Genomic DNA, 27,423 nt, shown 5'->3' with positions numbered 1-27,423 from the left:
AATTTGTTTTATAATATAGTTTATTGAAATTAAAATATTAAAAAAAAATCTGTTTTGAGTATAAACATGGCAAATTCTAGACCACCCACCCACCTTCCTCTATCAAAAAAAAAAAAAAAAAAATTTCCATAAATGAATTGAACATATGCCCCACCCTATCCCTTTCATGATTATCCCAAAGGCTAAAGCTTTTTCAATCCATAAACATTCATTTGAATTGTGAATAAAATTGCCCAAATAAAAATTAATAAATTAAATCCTTCCTATACCCACTGTCGTGTGTCTTCTCTGTAATAATACCCACAAAAAACAAAAACAAAACAAAGCTTAATTAGAATCAAGGAAGAGACAGATAAGGAAACAGATTCTGAACGCCATGTTACTGGACGCTCCTCATCTCCACCCGTAAGGCCTACCTGTTAACTTGTACTATTGTTGAGCTTTTACAGAGAATACGAAGAGGGAGAGAGGGGTCTAGGGCCTAGGGGACACCTCACGATCTGGGTATATTTTTTCTTTTCGGTTGTTGCCCCGCGACAAGTGAGAAAGGGCACGATCAATCATGCCATCAGGTGCAAAGAAGAGAAAAGCAGCTAAGAAAAAGAGGGAACAGCAGGCCAACAATAACAGCAACAATTCTTCTTCATTAGATGACAGTAGCCCTCGAGGTAGTATTTTAAAGGCCTTTACACTTTTTTGGTACCAAGAACCCCATCGCTGCAATCCACTACTTGCCATTCTGTCACTTAATCATTCGCACTATTGTTTTTCTTTTACGCGTTTGTTTTCGTGTGTTCTGTGAATCTGAGGTAATGGGTATTTGTTAGTGAGCCTAGTTCTACGTGCGTTTGATTGGTTCCTTGTAGTTGGATTGCTTTGGTTTGCTGATTTTTACCAATGGGTCTTTGCTGATGTCCCTTGATTTGGTGATTCTATTAGGAATGTTGTGTTGGTTTTGCTGTTTTAATCAGTTGGATTACTGTGTGTTTGTTGATTTTTGGGAATCTGAATTGAAAAATAATTTTTTGAGTCCCATGATTTGCTTGGTTTGATTACATTTTTTTTTGGGTGCTTGCAAAATGAGTAATGACCCCCTCCCCCTTTTTTCCTTGATTATGACTATGATTATTCGTGTTTAATCATCTTAACTATCGTTCACAACTGCGTTTTCAACTCTGGCCTATTGATTAGTTTGGGAGCATTGAGTATTTGTTAATGGCCATGGTTTTGCGTGGCTTTTTCTTGGAATTCTTTTACTTAGTTCTCATATAAAAATCTCAAGACATTAACTGGAATTTCTTCTTAGAAGTTTGTTGAAACTCTTTTCCCATCACAGATTTTGTATTGAGATTTTTGTGTTTTTAATCAAATGCTATTAGGAAGTGAAGATCCGAGAAGCCAGGACGAGAGGGAGAGCGATAGTGGTGAGGTTGGTTCTCCTTTATCACAGGACCACCATAACGATCAGCATCCATTTAATGAGGAGAATCAAGAATCTGAGAAGACAAACTCGTCGTCCTTAGCCTCTGAATGCAAGCCCAATGATGGAGTCATTGAGGATGCAGAAGGAAGCCAAAAAATTGGAGTAGGGGATGACACTATCGTTATAATTGAGAAAGAACTGAACCCTGAGCAGTATATGGAGAGCAAAGACGTTAATGTGGAGCATGTTCAGTCTGCAAAGGAGGCACATGATGGATATGACAAAAGCTCTAGCAGTAGTAGTTCTGATGATGAGCCTCAAGTTTTGGACAAGAAATGGAAGGAGGAAGCCCTTAATTCAGCTTCAGATAATGTGCAAAAGGTATTTACTGAAGAGGTGACACAGGCTTTGGGTCTTGAAAAACCACTTAATAAAGCAAATGGTAATTCATTTACAGAAACTGCCCCTAGTGTTGACTTGGTTGCGCCTGTGGTGCCTATGTCTGAAGTGGCAAAGCATGTGATGGAAGGTGCTGAAGTTGAGAATTCAGAGGTTCTGGATGTTGTTGAACCTGGGTTGAAGGAAAATGAAGAAAAATTGCTGCGGGAATCCAATGATGTTTTATCTCGTTTGGTACCAGAGAAAAATAAGGATAATCTTTTCCCCTTATTGGATGAAAATGTTGGGTCATCAACAAATATGGTTAGTTCTACTGTGAATGGTAATGAGGATAAGGCATTGCCTTTGTCAGGTGCTCATAGTGCTGAAACTAGCATGTATGCAGAAAACATCAAAGACTCTGGGATTTTAAGTGTTAATGTAGTTGGAAATGAGTCTAGGACATTGACATCATCAGGTGCTTATACTTCTGAAACTAGTAATGATGCAGATAAGGCCAAAGATATTGAGACTTCTGAGTATACTGAAACCCAGGTATCGCACTTGACTTTACTCTGCTTCTGGTTATACATTTAATTTACATAATTTTTCTTTGCATTGTTATGCTGATGATTAACTGTTTTGCTTTTTTGAAATGGCATGCAGCCTCTCGTACCTCCAGCTCCACAAGTATCGCAGAGAACCTCCTGGATGAGTTGCTGTGGTTTATTTGATGTTTTTATAGGCTCCAATAGATAATTTCAGGGTAGGAATATTCCACCAATTTACATGCATCAAAGGCCAGCCTTTCATTTTTGCATGACTTGATTGGTTTTTGTATTATTTATAAGGATGAGAGTATGTGAAAATTCAAGTACCTTTTTTTTTTGGCTCAAAGACAATTAAAGTACTTGAATTGGTTGATTGGGGTTTCCTTATCCGAGTTATTCTCCTTTTGCTGTTCAAGTGGACCGCCTGCCACAGGCTTTTTTATTTTGTATATTTTTTTTTGTCTTCCCTGTGATTGGTCATGGTTGCAACGAACTGCCAAAATGAAATTGCAGAATTGGCTTGTAGCTTAGGTGCTATTGTGATCTTACTCTCATGCATTTGGTTCTTGCTGAACGCTGATTTATTTTGGAAATAGATTTGTCCACCTGTAGATTCTTTTTTTCTTAGAATTTCTATTTATTATTGCTTAAATTTGCTTCAAAATCATATTTTGTTTTGAGATCTTTGCATTATCTTCTCATATTGTGTTTTTCCAGATCACGCGTTCTTTTGCAATGTATCATGTGCTATGAATTAATTTGCTCCAACCTTTTTTATATAGTAAGATTTGTGGCTATTGTTATTTTTCTATGGCAAAAAAGAAATCATTTGGATTGAATCATGTGTTAACAGGCTCTATAAATTTGCTTTTGATGCAGAAACAGAGCATGTTGGTGCTCCGGTAGATTGAGAAGCTCGTGAAACTTGAAGAGGATTTGGCTTGGAAGTTCATAATAGCTCAGATTAGTCTTGTCAAAAAGTTTTCCCAGAGAATAATGGGCAAGAAATCTAAGTAGACAAACAATTATTATACGCTGCATATAGTTGTAGTGATGTCACTGGTAGGCAGGTTAATTTCCATGCTTTATTTTCTTTTCTGTTGATATTTCAGTGTGTTAATAGACGGTGTGTTGTATCTATTTCATTTCATTTTGCATTTTAGGCGGATGCATGACTTCAAAACTAATAATTTTCGTATGAGATCAATGTTTTCTTGATTATTGCATGATTTCAGTGGGCATTGGTTGAATTGGAGGACTTATTATTGCATTTTTTTTAAATCTATTGAAATATATAATGTCCAATACACTGTTTTAATAGATGGGTTACGATTGTCTTTATGTATTTTTTTTTTTCAAGCATTTATGTATGGGAGCTGGACAGCATAACAGGCTAATGAAATGAATATTTTAGCAGCCTAAACGAGAGGATTTTTTAATATAATTGTACTCATCAATCATAATTGCAAAAAATTACTATCACAAATGGACAGAAGGGAAACTTTATGATTTCATTGATTTGTATGTTTAGATAGCTGGTGATGGTATCTTAAAAAGGTATTCAAGCTTGTTTGAGAATACAATTAAGGTCTGGTTGATATTCCATATTCTTGGTGTGGGGTCTAGGGGTAAAATTCAGGTTCTTCATCCCATCAATAATAGGTGGATATAAAAGGGTGGGGTTTATAAAGTGTTTGAGTGGAGGTAATGGATTACGCGGTAAGTGACAAAACAAGCACAGTTGAGTTATGCTTTTGCACACCAATTCCATTTTTATTTGACGATTAATACAAATCAAATCAAATCACACCAACCCCTTGATAATAGACAAATTCAATTGGCTAATCTTGTACTTCTAAGTACTTACGAGAGTGGAGTAGGAAAAACGAGGAAAACATGAAAAATTTTGGAGACGTATTGAACATACATCGTATGACTCAACTTTCAAGGTCTCCTGATTGCTGAGGCACCGTGAATAGCTGCTATGTATAGAAGCTGTGTCGCTGAAAGGATTATCAGAAATGCTTCCATGGTTCTCTGCAGAAAGAGAAAACGTGTCAAATTTGCATTAATTTGAATAAAGTGCAGTTGAATCTTAAAGTAAACTTGGAATCAAATTTGTCTCTCATTGTTACCAGACGGGCATTCCTGATGTGGAGCTCGATCTCTTTGCAGCCAAACCTGCGCAAATAGTGCTACAAGTTAGCATAAAAGATTATCTAAAGTAAATCTGAGGTTTCCATCTTTAGAAATTGCCTACCCCATTGCGAGAAGAGTGAGAGTCCAAGCAATGGTGGCAACTGAGGCTGCAGCTGGCAAGCTATCAGCACTCCAAGAACGGATATGGTTAAAACCAGCTAATGCTGAAGCAGCACCAACAACTCCGGCAATCAAAGCAAATGTGACGAAGAATCCGGTAGCAGCATTTCCCATTGGAAAATATATGGGTGAGAAATGCGCCGGTAGGTCAAATCCAGGTCCTGCAAGTTATTCATAGCATCATATTAATGAATAAAAACATTTCCAAGATTTTAACATCTTTCAAGTAACTTGGAAGAGTAAATCTTGATGCAATGATAAAGGAGCGATTTTTACCTATGATGAAACCATGATCAATAGCTCTATTTATAGCCCAACCACCAATACCTAAGATTATGACATACATGCAGAAATTCAAGACCAGAAGCAGAGAGGCAACAGGCTTCAGCTGGTTATTGGCCATTAAATTTCTATACTAGATGATATGGCTTATGAAAAGCTGTGGAAAGAGGAAAGAATTACGAGTTTTTTTTCAGGACTCCAAAAGTTTAATGCAGGAAAGTCTAATAATCAGGTATACAGGTGTTTTGTGCCAGGGGATTGGTCTTATATGGCATTGCATCAAGTGGCTTCAGGTTCTTTGCTTGTTAAGGCTGTTGGTTTAAAGGTTTCTGTGGGGCTGTAAAGATGATCATACTTCATACTCAAGGCAAGCCTCCGAAACCCAGATTCTTACTTTGTTCATATTTTTATCTCATTTTCTTTAATGAGTACATTCCTTGGGTGGGCTTTGTTTAGTCGTCCATGGGAGGGAAAAGTATTCTTTGCCAATTGGAGATGAGATGCGCTTTGGTGGAGAAATTATATAATACTCCTGTGGCTCTAAGTAAGATAGTCTATATAGAATTACAATCCAATAATAATTAAACATGAATGTGTAAGTAGGTTTCAAAAATATTATAATTATTTCATAATTAAAAAAATAAAAAATGAATTTATATATGTGTTAATTTATAATTGACTTATCATTTCATGTAATATGCTTGTATTGAATCACAGAAACACTCTAAAATTTCAAATTCTTACGTATTCCCCATCTATCATGCAGAACCTCTTTATTTTGCATATAAAAATCCTATTGTTGGATTTCTGGACGCAAGCAATCAAGAAATTTCCTTACACCGTGCGTTTGACTCAGTCAAACAGGTAAGCAAAACGATGCGTTTTATGCTATCGCCCGCGGCCCCCGCTCCCACTCCTCGTCAGACTTGCTTCAACTTCTTCCTCGTATTTGCGCTCGCTTCAGGGCCGTTAGTCCAATGAAGAGACTATGTCACAATTTCGCGCCATTTCTCGAAATTTCAAGTATCCACCCAAATTTTCCCATTTGCAGTTTGGTACTTTAAGATTTCCCATCATTCTCAGAGATCTCCCCGTATCCTTAATGGGTGATAATGTTAACTATTGCACCAAAGCAATGTCTCACTCTTACAGAACTTTACTCTCTAATCACCTAAAGAATCAAAGATTAGACCAAGCCCGCGTTATTTTTTATGAAATCCCATCTCCTGATGTGCATCTGTGCACTATGATGATTGCTGGTTATGCGAAAAATGATAGGCTAGCTGACGCATTGATACTGTTTGAAAGAATGGCTGATAGAGATATAATTTCCTGGAATTCGATGATAAAAGGGTGTTTAGAATGTGGAGATTTGACTCTGGCTAGAAGATTGTTCGATGAAATGCCTGAAAGGAATGTTGTTTCTTGGACAACAATGGTAAATGGGTATTTGAAGTTTGGGATAGTTGATGTTGCTGAAACGTTGTTCTGGAATATGCCAGCAAGGGATGTTGCAGCATGGAATGCAATGATTTATGGGTATTGTAGGAATGGGAGAGTTGAGAAGGGTCTGAAGTTGTTTGAAAAAATGCCTTGTCGGAATGTGATTTCATGGACTTCAATGATTGGTGGACTTGACCAGAATGGGATGAGTGAAAAGTCTTTGTTTCTTTTTAGGAAAATGATGGGTTCAGGTGTTGAGCCCACTTCAAGCACATTTGCCTGTGTGTTGACGGCTTGTGCAAATGCAATAGACTTCAATCTGGGTGTTCAAGTTCATGGTCACGTTCTTAAGTTGGGATATTGTTTTGGTGAATTTATATCAGCTTCATTGATAACATTTTATTCAAATTGCAATGAAGTCAAGAAAGCTCATCAGGTATTTAATGAGACATTGTCTAAAAATGTGGTTATATGGACGGCTCTTTTAACAGGATATGATTTGAATTGTAAGCATGGAGATGCACTGAGGGTTTTCAGCGACATGATCAAGATGGGCGTTCTTCCAAATCAATCTACATTCACCAGTGCTCTTAATTCATGTCGTGGATTAGAGAGCCTTGATAAGGGTAAAGAGATCCACACAGTAGTAATTAAACTTGGTTTGGAAACTGATGTCTTTGTTGGTAATTCTCTCATGGTCATGTATAGTGAATGTGGGAATGTAAATGATGCTGTAGCTGTATTTAAAACAATTAATGAGAAGAATACTGTCTCATGGAACTCGATCATTGTTGGATGCTCTCAGCATGGACATGGCATTTGGGCCTTGAGTTTGTTTAACAAAATGATACGTGCATGTGTAGACCCAGATGAGATCACATTCACTGGATTGCTTTCTGCTTGTAGCCATTCTGGGATGTTGCAGAAGGGAAGGTGCTTGTTTGAGTATATTAGTCAATATAAACCCATTGCATTGAAGCTTCAGCATTATGCTTGTATGGTGGATATCTTAGGCAGAAATGGTAAGCTGGAGGAAGCAGAAGAGTTAATTAAAAATATGCCTATGAAAGCAAATTCTATGATTTGGCTATCCCTCCTTAGTTCATGTAGAACGCATTCCAATTTAGAGGTTGCTGAAAGAGCTGCAACAAGTACTTTTGATCTAGAACCCTATTGTAGTGCTGCTTATGTTTTATTGTCTAATTTGTATGCCTCTGCTGGTAGATGGACTGATGTTTCTAGAATGAGAGTGAAGATGAAGCAGGTTGGAGTTGTCAAACAACCAGGGTCCAGTTGGGTAGTTTTAAAAGGAATGAGACATGAATTTATTTCTGGAGATAGGTCTCACCCTCTCAGTGAGAAAATTATTGAAAAGCTGGACTGGTTGGGAGAAAAATTAAAGCCATTTGGTTATTTTCCTGATCAAAGATTTGCTTTGCATGATGTTGATGATGAGCAAAAGGAAGAGATGTTGTCTTATCATAGTGAAAGGCTGGCAATTGGATTTGCTTTGGTTAGTACTGTGGAGGGAAGTACAATAACAGTGATGAAGAATCTCCGAATATGTGGAGATTGCCATTTTGTCATCAAGCTTATATCAAAAATTGCAGGGCGTGAGATTGTTGTCAGAGATAATAGTCGTTTTCACCATTTCAGGAATGGCATCTGTTCGTGTGGGGATTATTGGTAGCACAATTTTTAATTTTGCCGTATCAAATCATCTGGATATTTATGACTACTTCTACTCTACAACCGCATAGAACCAACCAATTTTTTATGGTGAATTTATTACTCAATCTCAAGCATATTGCGTTCTTGTTGATTTGATTGTGTTCTCTCTAAACTCTTAACAATTCATATATTCATATATTATTTATTTTATTACGTTGAACCAATGCTTATTTCATTGCAGTTTGAAATTGAACCGGAGAAGGTTGATCAGGTGCCTCCAAACAGGCAATGCAAGCCTCCTCCCCAATGTTATTATACCGTACCACATTATTTATAGTTATTAAAGACGATGATTATTTCATGATTCGTTCACAAAACAAAACTATAAATAATATGCCAATATTATTATTACTTCATAAATTGCATGGTATCAATCTCCCCATTACAAAGCAATAGTTGCTCTATTAGTAGGGACGGAATTCCAGAGCAAAGATTGTAATATATGAGCATCTACTAGGCCTATCCCTAATTAGAGGGATGCTAACCCACTACTGATAAAACTGCACTTCAACAAAAAATGAGACATCAGCATCTCCCACCATGATTGTGTGCAAACCAGATGGCAAAACCTTGTTGCCTCTTCCATCCACAATCGCTAAGCTCTTACAAACATCAAATGTAAACTTGACCTTGTTTTTCCCTCCTGCCGGAACAAATACCCTTTCAAATCCAATCACTTGCTTGGCATGAGTCCCAGTAATTCCCATTGGAGGCTTGGAGTAGACCATTACAACTTCACTTCCATCCATTTTCCCTGCATTTTCAACTGTGGCCTCAAGTCCGAACTCATGTTCACAACCTAAGTCCTCAACCAAAACAGCAGGGCAAAATGGCTTGATATCATCATTGGTATAGTTCAAGTTGTTGCAGTGCTGGTACTTGTTCAATTTTATCTTAAGCGCAGTCTTTGAGGGTGTTATCTTGTAACTGAAATTCGTATAGCTGAGTCCATAGCCAAATGGGTACACGGTTGAGCCATTGAAGAATTTGTATGTCCTTCCAGGGTAGCCAAACTCATCAACTGGCCTTAGTGACATGGATGTCATGGGTACCGCATCAACATATTCAGCCTTATACCATGTAAGTGGCAATCTTCCACCTGACAAGAGAAATCCAAATGATAAACATTCATACTATTTATGGAAGGAGAGCACTTTCTCTTTATTGAAAAGCTACAATAAAATGAGATTCTTACCAGGATTGTGTTTTCCAAAAACAATATCTGCAATAGCTCGACCACCTTCTTGGCCAGGGTATCCAGCCCACAAGATGGCCTGGATCAGTTCATTATTCTTGGCAAAAGAGATATCAACACAACCCGCTGCCATAATTACAAGGATCACTGGACCTTTGGAGGCTTTAGCAACTTGGTTGATCAACAGAGTTTGGTAACCTGGGAGGAGGAGATCCACCCTGTCCCTGCCTTCAGCTTCAACAGACAAGTCCAAACCCACCATTAATATAGTGGCATCTGCTTCACGTGCAGCTTCCATTGCTGGAAAGATCAAACTGTCATTTTTACAAGCAACATCTGCACATCCCATTTCGTATGTCACTTCTGCAAATGCTGAGAAGCCTTCAATTGGAGAAACATACCGGCAAGGAATACCTGTACATATCAATCTAAGAACATGAACAACTTTTACAAACAATATTGCCAACAGCTATTGTTCATCTAACTAATAAATATGGGGTAATTAAGTTATTAAAACCTGCATAATTTCCAATCATTGCTTTCGTAGCATTGGCATGTGGTCCAATTACAGCAAGTTTCTTCAACTTGGAAGAATTCAAGGGCAAAGTTCCATTATTTTTTAGGAGAACAATTCCTTCTCTAGCTGCTTCAGCTGCTAACTCAATATTTTCATTGGAGCAAATATCCTTCTTACCAAGCGAACTGAAAGGACTTCCATCAAAGTATCCTAGCCTCATTAGGACAACATAAATATATTTTAGTGATCTGTCAATCTCAGCTTCACTAATTTGTCCTTGCATCAATGCACTCTTTAGATACTTGGGATAATAGTCTCCGCAGTCAAGATCCAATCCTGAACAATTCCATGAATAATTTCCCAACAATCAAAATATATAGTTGGCTCAAATATTAAAAGAAAAGATAAAATTAAAAAATATTTACAAAAAAATAGCCTTTTTTCTATAGAAGACTGTAACACTTGCCTGCCTTTAAAACTTGAGAAACGGCATCCTCTTGTGTGTCCCCAAGCCATTTTTGGCCATGAACCATCACCTCAATTGAATCACAATCTGAAACTATGTATCTGCAAAAGAAATTGATGCCATAAGTGAACATTGCTCAATCAAGTCAATAATTCAGTTCAGGAACATAACAAAATAAAAATATAAAAATATACCCGTGAAGATCCCATTGTCCTCTAATTTTGTCTTGTAAAAGTGTTTTATCAGCACAAACAGGGATGCCATTAACACGGTTAAATGAGCACATAGCACTACTAGCATCACCATCTCTAACACACATTTCAAAAGGCCGCTGAAATGTCTCCAACATATCTTGCTCAGTCACCTTCGAACAATCAAAAGAAAAAAAAAAATTACTTTTAGACTAACATTACTAAATATTGAAGTTAAAAGTAGGTTCTTTTAAAAAAATTTTTACCCTTGCATCGAAATGAAATCGATCCACCCCCAACCAGTCTTCAATATCATAAGCAGTGTAATGCTTACAGCAAGCAGCAACTTTGAGAGGTCTAGAATTCAAGTCTGTGGTGTTTAATGTTCCTTCAACATCTTGCAATGCTCTTACATAAATAGCACCATATGTACCAACAACAAATGGATCTTCTCCTGGTGTCTCAAGAATTCTTCCCCATCTGGGATCCCTTGCTACGTTTATGTTTGGGCTCCAAAACGTTAATCCAGATTTTCCCAAGTTGTACATTGCTCTGGCTTCTGACGAAACAACCTACAACAAGTTTTAATTCTTGTATGTTAGCATATCAACTTAGAGATAAATATCACACGCAGAAATAATACAAAATAAATTGAACCTTTAACTTCAAGACTTGAAATTTGAAGATTGAACTTGTTTCTAATATATGCAAAATCAAGGTGGTTTATTGAATATTTGATGAGTACCTCGCCAATTGTTTTCCAGAGAGACTGGTTAAAAGATGCAGTTGTAAGTAAAACTGTAGGAAAACTTGTTGCACCAGGAACTACTTCATCAAAGTTTGTCCCTGGACCAGTGTTGGAGACACCATGCAAGGCCTCAGACCACCATTCATAAGGCGGCAGCCCTATTTTAGACGCACCAGCAGCAGAATTTCCCAACTGTAGCACCTTTTCTTCTAGGGTCATCCTGTCTATTAGATCCTTTGCCCTCTTCTCAAAAGATTGGGAAGTGTCACAGTAGCCAAATTCAGCAATGTCCAGACCTTGTTTAGCAAACCTTGAAGGTTCACACACATGGGTGTAATTAACAGGTACATCACTGACCAATGGAGGCCTTCTAGCAGTGCAAATAGCTAAGAAAGCTACGCTAACAATAAGAGAAAGCGAAATAAAAGTTTTGGCCATTGTGTATGTGTGTGTTTTGCTCTGACTTGTGAATTGCTGAAATGAAGCTGCTGATAACCTTATTTATATGCTAATGCAATGCATGGCAATGGATATAAACTACAAGATAGGGATGATCACGAGTTGTTTAGAAAGATTTGGGATGATATTTTTAAACTAATTGTGCCCATCCATTGAGAAAATTTAGATTTATCTGATTTAAATTTTGAATTATTTTATAATGTGAGATTTTTTTTTAATTATAATGAAATTAAATCGAGTTATTTTAAATTAATTTAGGTTGACCAGTAATTAGGATCATTTCATATTTAAATATAAAATATTTTTAAAAATTAATTTTATTTATTTATGTTCATGTTAAAATTTGAGTTGATAAAATAAATAATATTATAAAATTATATTTAGAACTTGTTTAGTTTAACTGTGAGATATAACTAATAAGTATAAGCTGATAGTTGATAATTTATAACTGATGATAGCTAATTTATATTAAGTAATTAATAAAATTATATTTAGTTGTTATTATTATTATGTAAAATGATTAATAAGAGTGTATATCATATAATTTATTTTATTATTAAAATAAATATAATATTATAAATTTATTATATTATATTATTTATTTTATTATTAAAATAAATATATAATTATTGATTTATTATATTATAACATTTATTTCATTATTGAAATATAAAATAATTAAATTCTTTAAAAAAATAATTAAATAACTTTAAAAATATAGTTATTAAATAAAAAAGTAATTATTATTGTTGATAAAGAAAAAATTTATAATTAATTTTATGTTTTTAAATATAAAAAAAATTATTTTTTTATAATAAATAAATATTTTATATTTTATGTTATTAATGAAAAATATTTTAACAAAGTTATAATGTATTAAGTAAAATATTAAAATTATAAATGAAAAAATAAAAACATTAATAATATTAATTTTTTAGTTAAATGAAATAGGAAAATATGGTTTAAATAAAAAATAAAATTAAATAAAATAAAGCTGATACAAACTGCAGCGGATGAGTATCATATCAGTATCAGCTTTACTTTTTCAAGTTTATCAACACTCTAATTCACCTGTTTTAGTATCTATCAACTATCAGCTGCATCCAATAGGTGAACCAAATACCTCCTTATTATTATATTGATTATATATCTCTAAAAAATAATAATTTTTATATAAATTTAGAAAAATAAGAAATTATATTTTAAAAAAATATATTAACATATATATATTTAAATAACTATTCACTAAAAATTATTTATAAATTTAAATATAAATAAATATATATATATATATAAGTATTTAATAAAAAAATTATTCATAAAATTTAAAAAATTAATTTTAATAATATTTCTCATAATTAAAGTTTAAAAATTTTAATAATAATATTTTAAAAATCACCACGGCATAATTTTTTTCCTACTTTATTTATATTTTATTGATCTATGATTATGTTAATTAATTTACAAAATAATAAACTTAAATAATTATTTACTTATCAACACTTCAAATAAAATTATAATTAATTAAAAATTTTATCATGATAAAATTTTATAACATAATTATGAAAATAAAAAATATAAAATTACATAATAAATTAATTTTTAAAAATAAAATAATAAATAATTTGCATTACGCAGGCCAAATGATTAATTATTATCGGATTATAAGCTAACAAGGAATAAGATATATTTTTGCAAACAATATTACATTTTATTAAAATTTAAGAGATAATATTAAATTCATTAATAAAATCTGTATCTAATATGATGCAGTTTATCTCAAACACTAGATTTGATCGCAAGTAATTCACACCTAATAAACATTTTCATGGAACAAAATACTTACGGTATGAATACTTATGATAAGTTTAAATATTAGTTGAGAGACTCTCGCAATGAAATTGCATCGGGCCAAACTCTTTTTCAAAATATAGCTCATGGGGAGGAGTGTACAAGCTAATATAAGAGATATATTACTTTTGTCATAAACTAAAAGTATGAGATATTACTATACAATTTAATAAATAAATAAATATTAAATTAAAGTCATATATTTTTAAAAATTAATTTTATTTATTTATGTTCATGTTAAAATTTGAGTTGATAAAATAAATAATATTATAAAATTATATTTAGAACTTGTTTAGTTTAACGTGAGATATAACTAATAAGTATGTCGATAGTTGATAATTTATAACTGATGATAGCTAATTTATATTAAGTAATTAATAAAATTATATTTAGTTGTTATTATTATTATGTAAAATGATTAATAAGAGTGTATATCATATAATTTATTTTATTATTAAAATAAATATAATATTATAAATTTATTATATTATATTATTTATTTTATTATTAAAATAAATATATAATTATTGATTTATTATATTATAACATTTATTTCATTATTGAAATATAAAATAATTAAATTCTTTAAAAAAATAATTAAATAACTTTAAAAATATAGTTATTAAATAAAAAAGTAATTATTATTGTTGATAAAGAAAAAATTTATAATTAATTTTATGTTTTTAAATATAAAAAAAATTATTTTTTTATAATAAATAAATATTTTATATTTTATGTTATTAATGAAAAATATTTTAACAAAGTTATAATGTATTAAGTAAAATATTAAAATTATAAATGAAAAAATAAAAACATTAATAATATTAATTTTTTAGTTAAATGAAATAGGAAAATATGGTTTAAATAAAAAATAAAATTAAATAAAATAAAGCTGATACAAACTGCAGCGGATGAGTATCATATCAGTATCAGCTTTACTTTTTCAAGTTTATCAACACTCTAATTCACCTGTTTTAGTATCTATCAACTATCAGCTGCATCCAATAGGTGAACCAAATACCTCCTTATTATTATATTGATTATATATCTCTAAAAAATAATAATTTTTATATAAATTTAGAAAAATAAGAAATTATATTTTAAAAAAATATATTAACATATATATATTTAAATAACTATTCACTAAAAATTATTTATAAATTTAAATATAAATAAATATATATATATATATAAGTATTTAATAAAAAAATTATTCATAAAATTTAAAAAATTAATTTTAATAATATTTCTCATAATTAAAGTTTAAAAATTTTAATAATAATATTTTAAAAATCACCACGGCATAATTTTTTTCCTACTTTATTTATATTTTATTGATATATGATTATGTTAATTAATTTATAAAATAATAAAATTAAATAATTATTTACTTATCAACACTTCAAATAAAATTATAATGAATTAAAAATTTTATCATGATAAAATTTTATAACATAATTATGAAAATAAAAAATATAAAATTACATAATAAATTAATTTTCAAAAATAAAATAATAAATAATTTGCATTACGCTGGCCAAATGATTAATTATTATCGGATTATAAGCTAACAAGGAATAAGATATATTTTTGCAAAAAATATTGCATTTTATTAAAATTTAAGAGATAGTATTTAATTCATCAATAAAATCTGTATCTAACATGATGTAATTTATCTCAAACACTAGATTTGATAGCAAGTAATTCACACCTAATAAACATTTTCATGTAACAAAACACTTACGGTATGAATACTTATGATAAGTTTAAATATTAGTTGAGAGACTCTCGCAATGAAATTGCATCGGGCCAAACTCTTTTTCAAAATATAGCTCATGGGGAGGAGTGTACAAGCTAATATAAGAGATATATTACTTTTGTCATAAACTAAAAGTATGAGATATTACTATACAATTTAATAAATAAATAAATATTAAATTAAAGTCATATATTGTTTGAATATGTAGACTGATTTTTTTCTTTGCTTTACACTTCGAACTCATCATTTGTTGTAATAAACTATAACGTTTAGTTATGGAGCCAAACCAAATGGCATAACCAATTGGGGTTGCATGCAGCCTGTGGCTCTACAGACGATAAACGTATCTAAGGAATTATCCAATTTGTCGGCTACTCTATTGGCCTCTCTATAAATATGATGTAAAATGCCTCCCACTGCCACCTAAGGAAACGATGAAACTGTTAAATAAGATTAGAATACGACAAATTAGCCTCATCATCATTTGAAAGTAGTCGCTAGACAGACTTTGAATCCAGCTCAACAATCAGCTTATGCACACCCATATGTAAGCTTCATCCCTTGCAGTTTGGAACTCAGCTTACATTGAGGTACAATTGCCCAACCGAATACAAAACCTAGCCAATTAGACACCTCTGTGGTCCTGAAGAATACCACTCCGACCAAATTACCCTTCTACGCACCATCAGCTTAATCCATCCTACATTCGAAGGCAACCATCTCACAGAAATCACAGTCCTCGATGAGGACACAAAGGACATAGAAACAGCCCAAGCCATAGAAGACAGACCATGAGATTTGAGGATGCATAACTTCGAAGACAGAAGTGGATTCATCCCTGAAAAACAGACTCATAGCGCCAGCGCAATAGCCACCATAAAGTAATACTAAGCACTTGATCAGATGAAAGCATCAAAGACACCACTAGGAATTAATTCCTTGGAATGCAAAAACCAATCAACTATAGACATGCTACGGAACTTCACTAGGGATCCAACGTCCCGCGCCACCTCCATATGATTTTGGCATTACCACAGTCTCCAAAAACATGAGTAGGAGATTCATCCACAGCCCCACAAAGGACACAATCCAGGATGATTGATAAACCCTCTTTTATGTCTTTCATTGTTAGACATCAATTTGCCATGAAACGACTTCCAAAATAACATCTTTATTTTCTGGGCAACTTTAATTTTCCAAATCACCTGTCAAATATGATTGAGTGAGGCAGAATGTCTCCCACATTGCAAAGAAAAAGCAAACTCACCGAAAAGTTACCATCCTTCATCTCCTTCCATGCAAGCTGATCATGAGACGGAGATCTAATTTCATGGTTTTAGCCTAAAAGCCGAAATAGCAGACTAAAAGCGTTGGGCTCCTTTTGTTTTCTTATTATTCCTTGTAATAGCAATCCAACATAAAGATGCTACGAAACACAACCCAAACAGAATCGATATCATCTACGACGGGCACGGCCGTTTCCAGTTTAGAATCAATCAGAAATAAATAATTCTAATTTATTAGGGCATAAAGTATAAACCTTAATTAATCCTTAAAGTTCTTTTACGTTTCAATTTCGTTTATGATATTTGTTTTAATTTCAATTTTACTTTCATAGGCCCGTTATGGGACAACAGCACACTAGAACCTGAAAACACCTTGTATGAATTACTTGACACGAGAAGCAAACATGTAATAAACTTATAATTACTTGCTTATGATACTTGTATTGTCACACAAGGCAAATAACCTGAAACAAAACTGTGTTTCTCCAGGCAATCAAGAATAACAGTTTTGAGAGCCTTGAGAATTCTGCTCGAACAGTTGAGTAGCTCTATGAAGTTTGAAGTTGATTCCCATTGAACAATTTACGTTCTGATTAGTCACAAGACTCATCCAGCAGGTACCATTCGATAGTGTTTTGGGTCATAATAACTGAAGGTCTGCTTTTACTTATTACAAACATGAAACTTGAATGAAGATTAATCATGGAATCCAGGACAAACCAAAGCAGGCTGGTGAGAAGAGGTTCTATGGCACTTCATAAATAACAAGTTTCATCGTAAGGATATTAATCACCCAAGTTAAATTGATTGCAAAAAAAATAATAAATATCAAAAACTAGTAAGCAAACTAGATGTTCTCACTCCCAATCTATGTTAAGCTCATTTGTCCTCCTGGCTTCGCAACCTAGCTAGCTTATTCGTGAAAACAACATCTAGCTGGGCAGCTCGCTCCACAATCTCTTTCCTCTTTCTTGTCGACACATCATGTGCAATATCAGCACAATAAGTCCTGACCAGTAAAAGGAAGAACATTACCACTTCAAAGCATGCAGGAGATAAGTTTTCTATTTAAAAAGCCCTAATCTAGAGTCTAAAATCCACCTGTTATGCATCATCAACAGTTCAAATTCTTTGACATTGTGGACAACAAATTTCTTGAAGCCATTTGGAAGATAAAGATGAGTCTTCTTGTCCGAACCATAGCCAATGTTAGGCATCAGAGTATATCCCTTGAACTTCCTTCGGACTCTAGAATCAATGCCCTTTGGTCCACGCCAGTTTGTCTCTCATAAAAGTATTTGACAAAATGTTATTAGTCTTAAACAGTTTCACCATTACAAGTTTATGTAAAACAATCTAATATTTGCTCTGGGTGACAGAATTGTGAGCAAGATCCATGATTCAATTTTCTTCCAATGATTCAAGAACAATCAAAAAGAAGGCAAAATATCAACAAGGATTAAAATATATATGAACAGGAGAATGTAGGCAGGGAAAAGGTAACAGAAAGCTCATGGAAGACCAGCTAACTGAGTCGCAAGACCTGTTTACAATTTTTTTCTGCCCTTTAAACGAAATGCCCAGCTATGGGAATTTATAAGACTGGACATTAGATACCATGGGCAAATTAGTTAAAAAGGCCAAAGCAAATGATCACAATGCTCAAACTAAACATGGCAAATCCTAAATCAAAAATTGCAATCTCAGCCGAAAGATGGTGATTTTTTATGATCATCACAATAAATCAGAGTGGAGAAAGCGAATCCATATAGCCGATCCCAAATTTTTGGGATAAAGGCTTAGTTGAATTGAATTGAGTTGTATAACAGTAAATCAGAACCAATAAATAATTTGCATCATAGATTGCAATATAAGAATCAAATATCAACTAAAATTTTTTTACAGAAATAAAACAAAATATTCAATTCAAGTGTTTAGGCATATATGCAACAAAGATCAGATGGTAGTGCATGTATGACATTCATCATCCAATAGCAGAAATGGTGGATAAGTATCATCACACCTCGTTGCACATATCAAATGATTGTGAGATTAACCACAAAACACACCCCCACCACCACTCAAACCACCAAAAAGGATAGATAAGTAACCATTAGCTATATGGGATCAAATAAAAAAGATCTCACCACCTTCCATATTCTTCATATCCACCATAGAACAAATAAGACAATAAGACCAGCTGTTTTTAAAAAAATGTTTTTTTTTTCTTTTAAGCTCCCACTTCAAAAAAAGCATTTATATATGCAACACATATTGAAGCCAGGGGCATAATATTTTTTCTACATTTCAACATCATGAACAAAGGTTACAAGTTCAATGCTTTACAGAACAAGTTGACTTCAACACTTTCAAAAACTGCATCGGATCGAAAGGTCAAACAACTGCATTCACATTTTCTCCAACTCCTCTAGGAATCAAAATGTCAAGAAATACACATATATTAAGTTTTAAAAAAATACCTCTTGGAGGGCATCTCTATATTTTGCAATGCCTGTTGAAGCAATTTAGAATTTACACCAACAATCTGATTTGCCAGTAAGCTCCTTTGTGATTTTTCCCCATATCTTAATCCATCAAACACATGTTTTGTTCCATTTCAAACAATTTCGTTTTAGCTTCTATAAGGCATCTTTGAAACTTTTTCCTTTCTTTCCACTCCTGCAATGCATCACAAAGTGCATCATATGCTTAAACGTTTGCTTTAAAAAAAAGGGAAAGGGAGCCCACCACTAAGATGCACAATTTCAACGGGCAATATTCCACTTCAGGAAGGGGGAGTCAGTGAACAAGCGCAACAATCAACAACCCCAATAGGCTTATGCACAGTAACAATGTCATTCACAAACTAACACTGCACACTAATATCAAACTGACATTATCTATCCTAATGCCCCTTCATATGCATTCTCCACCACTAATCCCATTTTAAAAACCAAAATTAAGCCAAAATCACTTCATTAATTGAAATACATATAAAATTTATACGATAGTCAAGTTCCTATATGTATAATGTAACCAACAAAATATATGTAGTGAAAAGGAAAAGATGGGTTCCTTTTCTTAGACAGATAAAAAAGTAACCCAAAGTCTGAAATATACCAAGAACTAACCACATATATATGGATACAAAAAAGAAGTAAGACCCAACTTTATACATGTTGCAAGAGCATAAGATTCCTTTTGTGCTTCACAAATAATGTCAAATCAATAAAGAACAAAATAATGAATAAATAAATAGATAAACAAAAAAAGGGATTTATTCAAAGCACCAACAATATGACTAGAAACACAAAATACTATGGGTTTTAAACAACCTCTTGCCATTTCTTTAATACTGAGGGAAATATGAAAATGGAAATCGTGAAATATAACATTGCTACAAAATTAATTGTCATATAGAAATTTTGAACTGTAACAAGTCAATTACTTTTATTCGTTAATTAATAAATCGAGTTATAAAGGAGTATGCCTGACAAGATGGCGTCTTTCTTTCTTGGACCTCTCATCAGAGCATATGTTTAACTCAAAAAGTCCTTTTGGAGGTGTAATCCACATTTCTCTTCTAATCATATCAACATCCGGAACAACAGCTTCAACAAATGGTACCTACACAAGGGAACCAGATAGACCTGTTTCTGCTTGCGTTGACCTCTCAGCTCCCTCAAGCACATCTACAGATGGGTAGAGCATGACCTGTAAAAGATAACTTGCTCCACTGCCAAAAACATTAACAACAGTTCCCACACAGTCACCAGTTTCCTGAAAAGGAGAAGTACAATTAAAGTGAGGAATAGGGGGAAAAGGAAAAGGGGTTGTTGTGGGGGGTGTGTTGATTTACTAATATGAACCAAAAAAATATGACAATTGACAAGAATATTTAAGCAACAGCCATACTTTATTCAAGAAGAAGAGAAGCAGAATGTAAACCACTGATAACCAGAATATATTAATAGCTGTGCATGAAAATGGCAACAGAATGCAAACCACTGATAACCAGCTGTGCATGAAAATGGCAACTGAGACTGTTAAGTAACAAGAGAAGAATAAAGACAGTGGTCTTCAAATACTGCACGGTATACGTTCTTTGGGTCCCAAATCAACAAAGAGTACAAGCATAAATCATAAATTTAAGGAGTTTTAGATATTTAAAAGCACAAAGTAAAATAAATTTGCTTAGCTGAATACAAGATATGATGCCTTAAAATGTTCAAACCTTAAGAATCACTCTCATGCCAACGAGATCACAAGTGTAAAATTCTCCTTCTTCCAACTCTGGCCTGTCTTCTTCTCTAACTAGAAGAGTTGACCCAACAAGTTGCCTGGCCTGAACAAACAATAATTCACTTTCATAAACATACATGCTTGAAATTATATAATGCAGTAAAATTCATTATTTTGAGTTGAGTTAGTTCCTAAGACTTTTAATGATATTAACAAAGACATGTTATCATTATAGCAAGATCTGCCAGAACCACCACATAAATAACAACAATTTTTCATAGTAGATTCTTACAGAATACTTATTCTCCAAACCTTTACATTGTATTGTTTGTTCCCCTACCCAAACACCCCTTATATTTTAATTTGCAAAACAAAAGAACCTATTGGAATATCATGAGGAATCATTTCTCCACAAGCAGCTCACACTTTTATCCAATATTCCCCAGCATGATAAACAATCCACTGGATTACATTAACAAGTCATAACCTTATGATGTGTATAACATATGTTTCTAATGTTCCAAGGTATTCAAAGAAAGAGAAGTTATTTTGCCATGATACATATCAACAGCAAACTGTTCATTGAACAAATGAACAAGCTATCTGTGTTCGATGGTATGTATACAATCATCCCAACACATTATGCATATGTAACAATAGATAATTGAAAAAAAGAAAAGCAGAAATGTGAAGCAAGACATAAACCATTAACCCATAAACTCATTTTCCTCAGGTCACCTGTTCCATTGTGTCAATTCCCCCAAATCTAGCATCCATCTCTTCTGTCCAGGGTGCCCTCTTCCCTCAACCAGCTCAACTTTTTCAATCATATCTTTGCCAGAGACCGACTGCCTTAGCCATCTTCTCCCAGGCTAACAAATAATAATAATAATAATAATAATAATAATAATAATAATAATAATAATTACAGAATTGAACTCGAAAACACGAGAACAATGAACCAAAACTAAAGGCTGAAGAACTTGTTAAAAATTTCTTTTTCCAGCCAAGTACTCCCTTGGAAAATCGTAGTTCGGGAACATCAGTACTGGGTTTAACGCATATTTCCCCTTGAAGCCCATGAACACTGGATATATACCCAACTTCAACGATTCCTGCTCCACTATTAGCAGTTTGAACAATCTCTTGAGTAGCTGAACCAGCATGAAAATCCAATTACACAAACGATTAAAACAAGTTACAAGTGCCTCATTTTAGCAGGCTTAACTACTCCGATGTAAGAAGAACAAGTTCAAAAAAATACACTAATCATGAAAAATATACACACAGTGAACAAAATTAACACACAAGAGAAACCAATAGAGAGAGAAAGGAAAGAGTACCGGTGCTGCGTAGAGAAGAGAGGGCAAAAGGCAACTATGGAGAGGCTTGAAGGGCAATTGTGAAGGCGATGAAGGTAAGACCATGGAAGAAAATCTGGGACGCAAAGGAAACAAAAGAGAGTGATGAGAAGGTGCAAGTGTTGAAAAACAGAGATGCGAAGTAGCGCTCTGCATCGTCGTTTTGGCTCGCTCGGCTTCGGAGAAGACGATAAAATTTTTACAGCTTACGAAGCGCGAAGGTTAGGTTTAGTACTTCAACTCTTACACTATGTTTGGGGGAGGGAGGGGGGAAGGAAAACAAAAACGGAAGAAAAATAAAAATGGAAAAGTAAAGAAGGAAAATAAAAATTATTTTTTTTTGTTTGAATTGAAAGAGAAAAATATTAGAATAAAATTTATTTTATAAATAGTAAAATTATATTTTTATTTTTAAATTAAAAATAATTATTAAATATAAAAATATTTTTATATTTTTAAATATTTTTTTTTATTTTTTTTTATTTTAAAAAAATAATATTTTTATTTTTTTTTAATATTTTTTCTCCACATTTTCTTTTCCCCTTACTTTCTTCCTTCTTGAACATACTCATAGAGTTAAAAAATAAAAAACCTTAGATTTCTTTTTCTCTCTCTTTAATTAGAAGAAACATCTTTGAAAATTTCTTCGATATTCAGCTTTTTAAAACTTTTATTTCTTTCGATTGATTTATCCCAGAAAAAATTGAAAATATTATTTACCTATAATTCATTGTGTGAATGCATTTTCAAAATTATAAAGTTTAAATTTTAAATAAAATTAATTATAGATAAAATTTTGAAAATTAATTTGTAATTTTTAATAAAAATAAATTTTTGAAAGACATTTGAAAATCATTTTCTTTATTTTTAGAAAGTTTATAAATGTAATTTTTAAATGTAATTAAATAGTTTATAAAAAAATATGTGAAATTTTATAATTATATTAATTTATATATTTAATATATGAATTCTATAATGTATTTTGTATTTATTATTTATTTTAAAATATAATTAATTAGGACATATGTGATGAAAATTTTATTTTGCAAGCGATAACATAATCGTTGAGTTGTTTTTTAATATTTTTTGATATTAAACTCTTAAATATTAGACAATAGAAATTACAAAACTTATTAGTATTTTTCAATAAAATTTACAACCAGCACGACCTATTTCAGTTTGAAATCAATCTGAAATAGATAATTTTGAATTATTATATGTATAAAGTATAAATAATTTCTGAAAGAATTTCACTTCAAGGATTCAATTTTGATTGTGATATTAGTTTTGATTTTAATTTTAATTTTAGTTCATTCTAGTTTAATTTAATTAAATAAGCCAATTGCTATACAATAGCATACTAGAATTTGAAAATACCGTATGAATTACTTATTGTGGGAAGCATACATGTAATAAACTAATAATTACTAGGCCCATCCCTAATTAGAGAAATGCTAACCCACTACTGATAAAACTGCACTTCAACAAAAAATGAGACATCAGCATCTCCTACCATGATTGTGTGCAAACCAGATGGCAAAACCTTGTTGCCTCTTCCATCCACAATCGCTAAGCTCTTACAAACATCAAATGTAAACTTGACCTTGTTTTTCCCTCCTGCCGGAACAAATACCCTTTCAAATCCAATCACTTGCTTGGCATGAGTCCCAGTAATTCCCGTTGGAGGCTTGGAGTAGACCATTACAACTTCACTTCCATCCATTTTCCCTGCATTTTCAACTGTGGCCTCAAGTCCGAACTCATGTTCACAACCTAAGTCCTCAACCAAAACAGCAGGGCAAAATGGCTTGACATCATCGTTGGTATAGTTCAAGTTGTTGCAGTGCTGGTACTTGTTCAATTTTATCTTAAGCGCAGTCTTTGAGGGTGTTATCTTGTAACTAAAATTCGTATAGCTGAGTCCATAGCCAAATGGGTACACTGTTGAGCCATTGAAGAATTTGTATGTCCTTCCAGGGTAGCCAAACTCATCAACTGGCCTTAGTGGCATGGATGTCATGGGTACCGCATCAACATATTCAGCCTTATACCATGTAAGTGGCAATCTTCCACCTGACAAGAGAAATCCACATGATAAACATTCATACTATTTATGGAAGGAGAGCACTTTCTCTTTATTGAAAAGCTACAATAAAATGAGATTCTTACCAGGATTGTGTTTTCCAAAAACAATATCTGCAATAGCTCGACCACCTTCTTGGCCAGGGTATCCAGCCCACAAGATAGCCTGGATCAGTTCATTATTCTTGGCAAAAGAGATATCAACACAACCCGCTGCCATAATTACAAGGATCACTGGACCTTTAGAGGCTTTAGCAACTTGGTTGATCAACTGAGTTTGGTAACCTGGGAGGAGGAGATCCACCCTGTCCCTGCCTTCAGCTTCAACAGACAAGTCCAAACCCACCATTAATATAGTGGCATCTGCTTCACGTGCAGCTTCCATTGCTGGAAAGATCAAACTGTCATTTTTACAAGCAACATCTGCACATCCCATTTCGTATGTCACTTCTGCAAATGCTGAGAAGCCTTCAATTGGAGAAACATACCGGCAAGGAATACCTGTACATATCAATCTAAGAACATGAACAACTTTTACAAACAATATTGACAACAGCTATTGTTCATCTAACTAATAAATATGGGGTAATTAAGTTATTAAAACCTGCATAATTTCCAATCATTGCTTTCGTAGCATTGGCATGTGGTCCAATTACAGCAAGTTTCTTCAACTTGGAAGAATTCAAGGGCAAAGTTCCATTATTTTTTAGGAGAACAATTCCTTCTCTAGCTGCTTCAGCTGCTAACTCAATATTTTCATTGGAGCAAATATCCTTCTTGCCAAGCGAACTGAAAGGACTTCCATCAAAGTATCCTAGCCTCATTAGGACAACATAAATATATTTTAGTGATCTGTCAATCTCAGCTTCACTAATTTGTCCTTGCATCAATGCACTCTTTAGATACTTGGGATAATAGTCTCCGCAGTCAAGATCCAATCCTGAACAATTCCATGAATAATTTCCCAACAATCAAAATATATAGTTGGCTCAAATATTAAAAGAAAAGATAAAATTAAAAAATATTTACAAAAAAATAGCCTTTTTTCCATAGAAGACTGTAACACTTGCCTGCCTTTAAAACTTGAGAAACGGCATCCTCTTGTGTGTCCCCAAGCCATTTTTGGCCATGAACCATCACCTCAATTGAATCACAATCTGAAACTATGTATCTGCAAAAGAAATTGATGCCATAAGTTAACATAGCTCAATCAAGTCAATAATTCAGTTCAGGAACATAACAAAATAAAAATATAAAAATATACCCGTGAAGATCCCATTGTCCTCTAATTTTGTCTTGTAAAAGTGTTTTATCAGCACAAACAGGGATGCCATTAACACGGTTAAATGAGCACATAGCACTACTAGCATCACCATCTCTAACACACATTTCAAAAGGTGGCTGAAATGTCTCCAACATATCTTGCTCAGTCACCTTCGAACAATCAAAAGAAAAAAAAAAATTACTTTTAGACTAACATTACTAAATATTAAAGCTAAAAGTAGGTTCTTTTAAAAAATTTTTTACCCTTGCATCGAAATGAAATCGATCCACCCCCAACCAGTCTTCAATATCATAAGCAGTGTAATGCTTACAGCAAGCAGCAACTTTGAGAGGTCTAGAGTTCAAGTCTGTGGTGTTTAATGTTCCTTCAACATCTTGCAATGCTCTTACATAAATAGCACCATATGTACCAACAACAAATGGATCTTCTCCTGGTGTCTCAAGAATTCTTCCCCATCTGGGATCCCTTGCTACGTTTATATTTGGGCTCCAAAACGTTAATCCAGATTTTCCCAAGTTGTACATTGCTCTGGCTTCTGACGAAACAACCTACACCAAGTTTTAATTCTCGTATGTTAGCATATCAACTTAGAGATAAATATCACACGCAGAAATAATACAAAATAAATTGAACCTTTAACTTCAAGACTTGAAATTTGAAGATTGAACTTGTTTCTAATATATGCAAAATCAAGGTGGTTTATTGAATATTTGATGAGTACCTCGCCAATTGTTTTCCAGAGAGACTGGTTAAAAGATGCAGTTGTAAGTAAAACTGTAGGAAAACTTGTTGCACCAGGAACTACTTCATCAAAGTTTGTCCCTGGACCAGTGTTGGAGACACCATGCAAGGCCTCAGACCACCATTCATAAGGCGGCAGCCCTATTTTAGACGCACCAGCAGCAGAATTTCCTAACTGTAGCACCTTTTCTTCTAAGGTCATCCTGTCTATTAGATCCTTTGCCCTCTTCTCAAAAGATTGGGAAGTGTCACAGTAGCCAAATTCAGCAATATCCAGACCTTGTTTAGCAAACCTTGAAGGTTCACACACATGGGTGTAATTAACAGGTACATCACTGACCAATGGAGGCCTTCTAGCAGTGCAAATAGCTAAGAAAGCTACGCTAATAATAAGAGAAAGCGAAGTAAAAGTTTTGGCCATTGTGTCTGTTTTTCTCTGACTTGTGAATTGCTGAAATGAAGCTGCTGATAACCTTATTTATATGCTAATGCTATGCATGGCAATGGATATAAACTACAAGATAGGGATGATCACGAGTTGTTTAGAAAGATTTGGGATGATATTTTTAAACTAATTGTGTCTATCCATTGAGAAAATTTAGATTTATCTGATTTAAATTTTGAATTATTTTACAATGTGAGATTTTTTTTAATTATGATGAAATTAAATTGAGTTATTTTAAATTAATTTAGGTTGACCGGTGATTAGAATCATTTCAGATTTAAATATAAAATATTTTTAAAAATTAATTTTATTTATTTATGTTCATGTTAAAATTTGAGTTGATAAAATAAATAATAATATAGAAACCCTTAATTTTTTAAATTAAAAAATTTCAATGGCAAACAATTAGAAAAAATAAAAAATCACAAGAGCAAACTAACACGGATTCTATATATTTTTTATTAAAAGCAATTTCTATTAAAATAATTTCTATTTTTTAAAAATAAAATTTAAAAATAATTAAATATGTGGAAGACCAAAAATTGAGAACTTATATATCAAAAGTCACAATTTGTTTTTAAAAAAATAAAAAATAAATAATTTTTTTACACACAATATATATATATATATATATATATATATATATATATATATATATGTATAAAAGC

General features: G+C 32.9%; 7 protein-coding genes and 1 non-coding gene across 11 annotated transcripts; 2 read left to right on the top strand and 6 right to left on the bottom strand.

Annotated features, from left to right (window-relative positions):
- The first annotated feature begins 236 nt into the window (after positions 1–236).
- LOC110668576 (uncharacterized) lies at positions 237–3,573 on the top strand. 2 transcript variants are annotated; one of them, XR_002497560.2, is made up of 5 exons: positions 253–668; positions 1,380–2,356; positions 2,468–2,567; positions 3,070–3,133; positions 3,232–3,573. XR_002497560.2 is itself a non-coding variant. In XM_021829901.2 (4 exons), exons 1-3 carry the CDS (start codon positions 563–565, stop codon positions 2,558–2,560), a joined length of 1,176 nt encoding a protein of 391 aa, XP_021685593.1. In that variant the 5' UTR covers positions 237–562; the 3' UTR covers positions 2,561–2,567; positions 3,232–3,573. The 2 variants fall into 2 exon arrangements, 1 of the variants encoding a protein (XP_021685593.1); XM_021829901.2 differs by lacking the exon at positions 3,070–3,133 and having other exon boundaries at positions 237–668.
- Positions 3,574–3,844: 271 nt separating this feature from the next.
- LOC110668574 (membrane protein PM19L) lies at positions 3,845–5,213 on the bottom strand. Its single transcript, XM_021829900.2, has 4 exons — positions 4,948–5,213; positions 4,613–4,832; positions 4,488–4,533; positions 3,845–4,389 (listed from the first exon to the last, which is right to left on the bottom strand). The coding sequence occupies exons 1-4, from the start codon at positions 5,072–5,074 to the stop codon at positions 4,297–4,299; spliced, it is 486 nt and encodes a 161-aa protein (XP_021685592.2). The 5' UTR covers positions 5,075–5,213; the 3' UTR covers positions 3,845–4,296.
- Positions 5,214–5,688: 475 nt separating this feature from the next.
- LOC110668573 (pentatricopeptide repeat-containing protein At5g46460, mitochondrial) lies at positions 5,689–8,445 on the top strand. The gene is given in 4 exon segments (XM_058141077.1): positions 5,689–5,987; positions 5,990–6,057; positions 6,059–8,175; positions 8,309–8,445. Coding segments are annotated over 3 exon segments (2,142 nt in total). The 5' UTR covers positions 5,689–5,941; the 3' UTR covers positions 8,087–8,175; positions 8,309–8,445.
- LOC131176027 (probable beta-D-xylosidase 5) lies at positions 8,308–11,702 on the bottom strand. The gene is made up of 7 exons (XM_058141076.1): positions 11,242–11,702; positions 10,763–11,068; positions 10,500–10,669; positions 10,306–10,406; positions 9,840–10,175; positions 9,323–9,736; positions 8,308–9,226 (listed from the first exon to the last, which is right to left on the bottom strand). The coding sequence occupies exons 1-7, from the start codon at positions 11,680–11,682 to the stop codon at positions 8,616–8,618; spliced, it is 2,379 nt and encodes a 792-aa protein (XP_057997059.1). The 5' UTR covers positions 11,683–11,702; the 3' UTR covers positions 8,308–8,615.
- A 5,309-nt stretch (positions 11,703–17,011) lies between these two features.
- Positions 17,012–17,885, bottom strand: LOC131175997 (60S ribosomal protein L32-1-like; the record flags this gene model as incomplete). Its single annotated transcript, XM_058140966.1, has 2 exons — positions 17,012–17,608; positions 17,701–17,885. Coding segments are annotated over 2 exons (315 nt in total), but the record flags the coding sequence as incomplete, so codon positions are not given.
- Positions 17,886–18,421: 536 nt separating this feature from the next.
- On the bottom strand, positions 18,422–22,330 carry LOC110668606 (uncharacterized). Of its 3 annotated transcripts, none has more exons than XM_058140964.1 (6): positions 22,185–22,330; positions 21,768–21,995; positions 21,580–21,734; positions 20,834–20,944; positions 20,231–20,379; positions 18,422–19,278 (listed from the first exon to the last, which is right to left on the bottom strand). In XM_058140964.1, the coding sequence occupies exons 3-6, from the start codon at positions 21,616–21,618 to the stop codon at positions 19,239–19,241; spliced, it is 339 nt and encodes a 112-aa protein (XP_057996947.1). In that variant the 5' UTR covers positions 21,619–21,734; positions 21,768–21,995; positions 22,185–22,330; the 3' UTR covers positions 18,422–19,238. The 3 variants fall into 3 exon arrangements, 2 of the variants coding, with proteins under 2 accessions (XP_057996947.1, XP_057996948.1); XM_058140965.1 differs by having other exon boundaries at positions 20,250–20,379; XR_009146115.1 differs by lacking the exons at positions 21,768–21,995; positions 22,185–22,330 and having other exon boundaries at positions 20,048–20,379; positions 21,580–21,733.
- LOC131176230 (small nucleolar RNA Z195/SNORD33/SNORD32 family) lies at positions 18,550–18,627 on the bottom strand. Its single transcript, XR_009146354.1, has one exon. It is a non-coding gene; the product is annotated as a small nucleolar RNA Z195/SNORD33/SNORD32 family (small nucleolar RNA).
- A 1,256-nt stretch (positions 22,331–23,586) lies between the features above and the next one.
- LOC131175944 (probable beta-D-xylosidase 5) lies at positions 23,587–26,745 on the bottom strand. Its single transcript, XM_058140789.1, has 7 exons — positions 26,291–26,745; positions 25,812–26,117; positions 25,549–25,718; positions 25,355–25,455; positions 24,889–25,224; positions 24,372–24,785; positions 23,587–24,275 (listed from the first exon to the last, which is right to left on the bottom strand). The coding sequence occupies exons 1-7, from the start codon at positions 26,729–26,731 to the stop codon at positions 23,665–23,667; spliced, it is 2,379 nt and encodes a 792-aa protein (XP_057996772.1). The 5' UTR covers positions 26,732–26,745; the 3' UTR covers positions 23,587–23,664.
- Positions 26,746–27,423: the final 678 nt, after the last annotated feature.

The sequence above is a fragment of the Hevea brasiliensis genome, chromosome 18 (genome assembly GCF_030052815.1).
Source record: "Hevea brasiliensis isolate MT/VB/25A 57/8 chromosome 18, ASM3005281v1, whole genome shotgun sequence".
NCBI lineage: Eukaryota > Viridiplantae > Streptophyta > Magnoliopsida > Malpighiales > Euphorbiaceae > Hevea > Hevea brasiliensis.
Note: the sequence above shows the minus strand (reverse complement) of the source record. Positions and strands in the feature narration are given on the sequence as shown.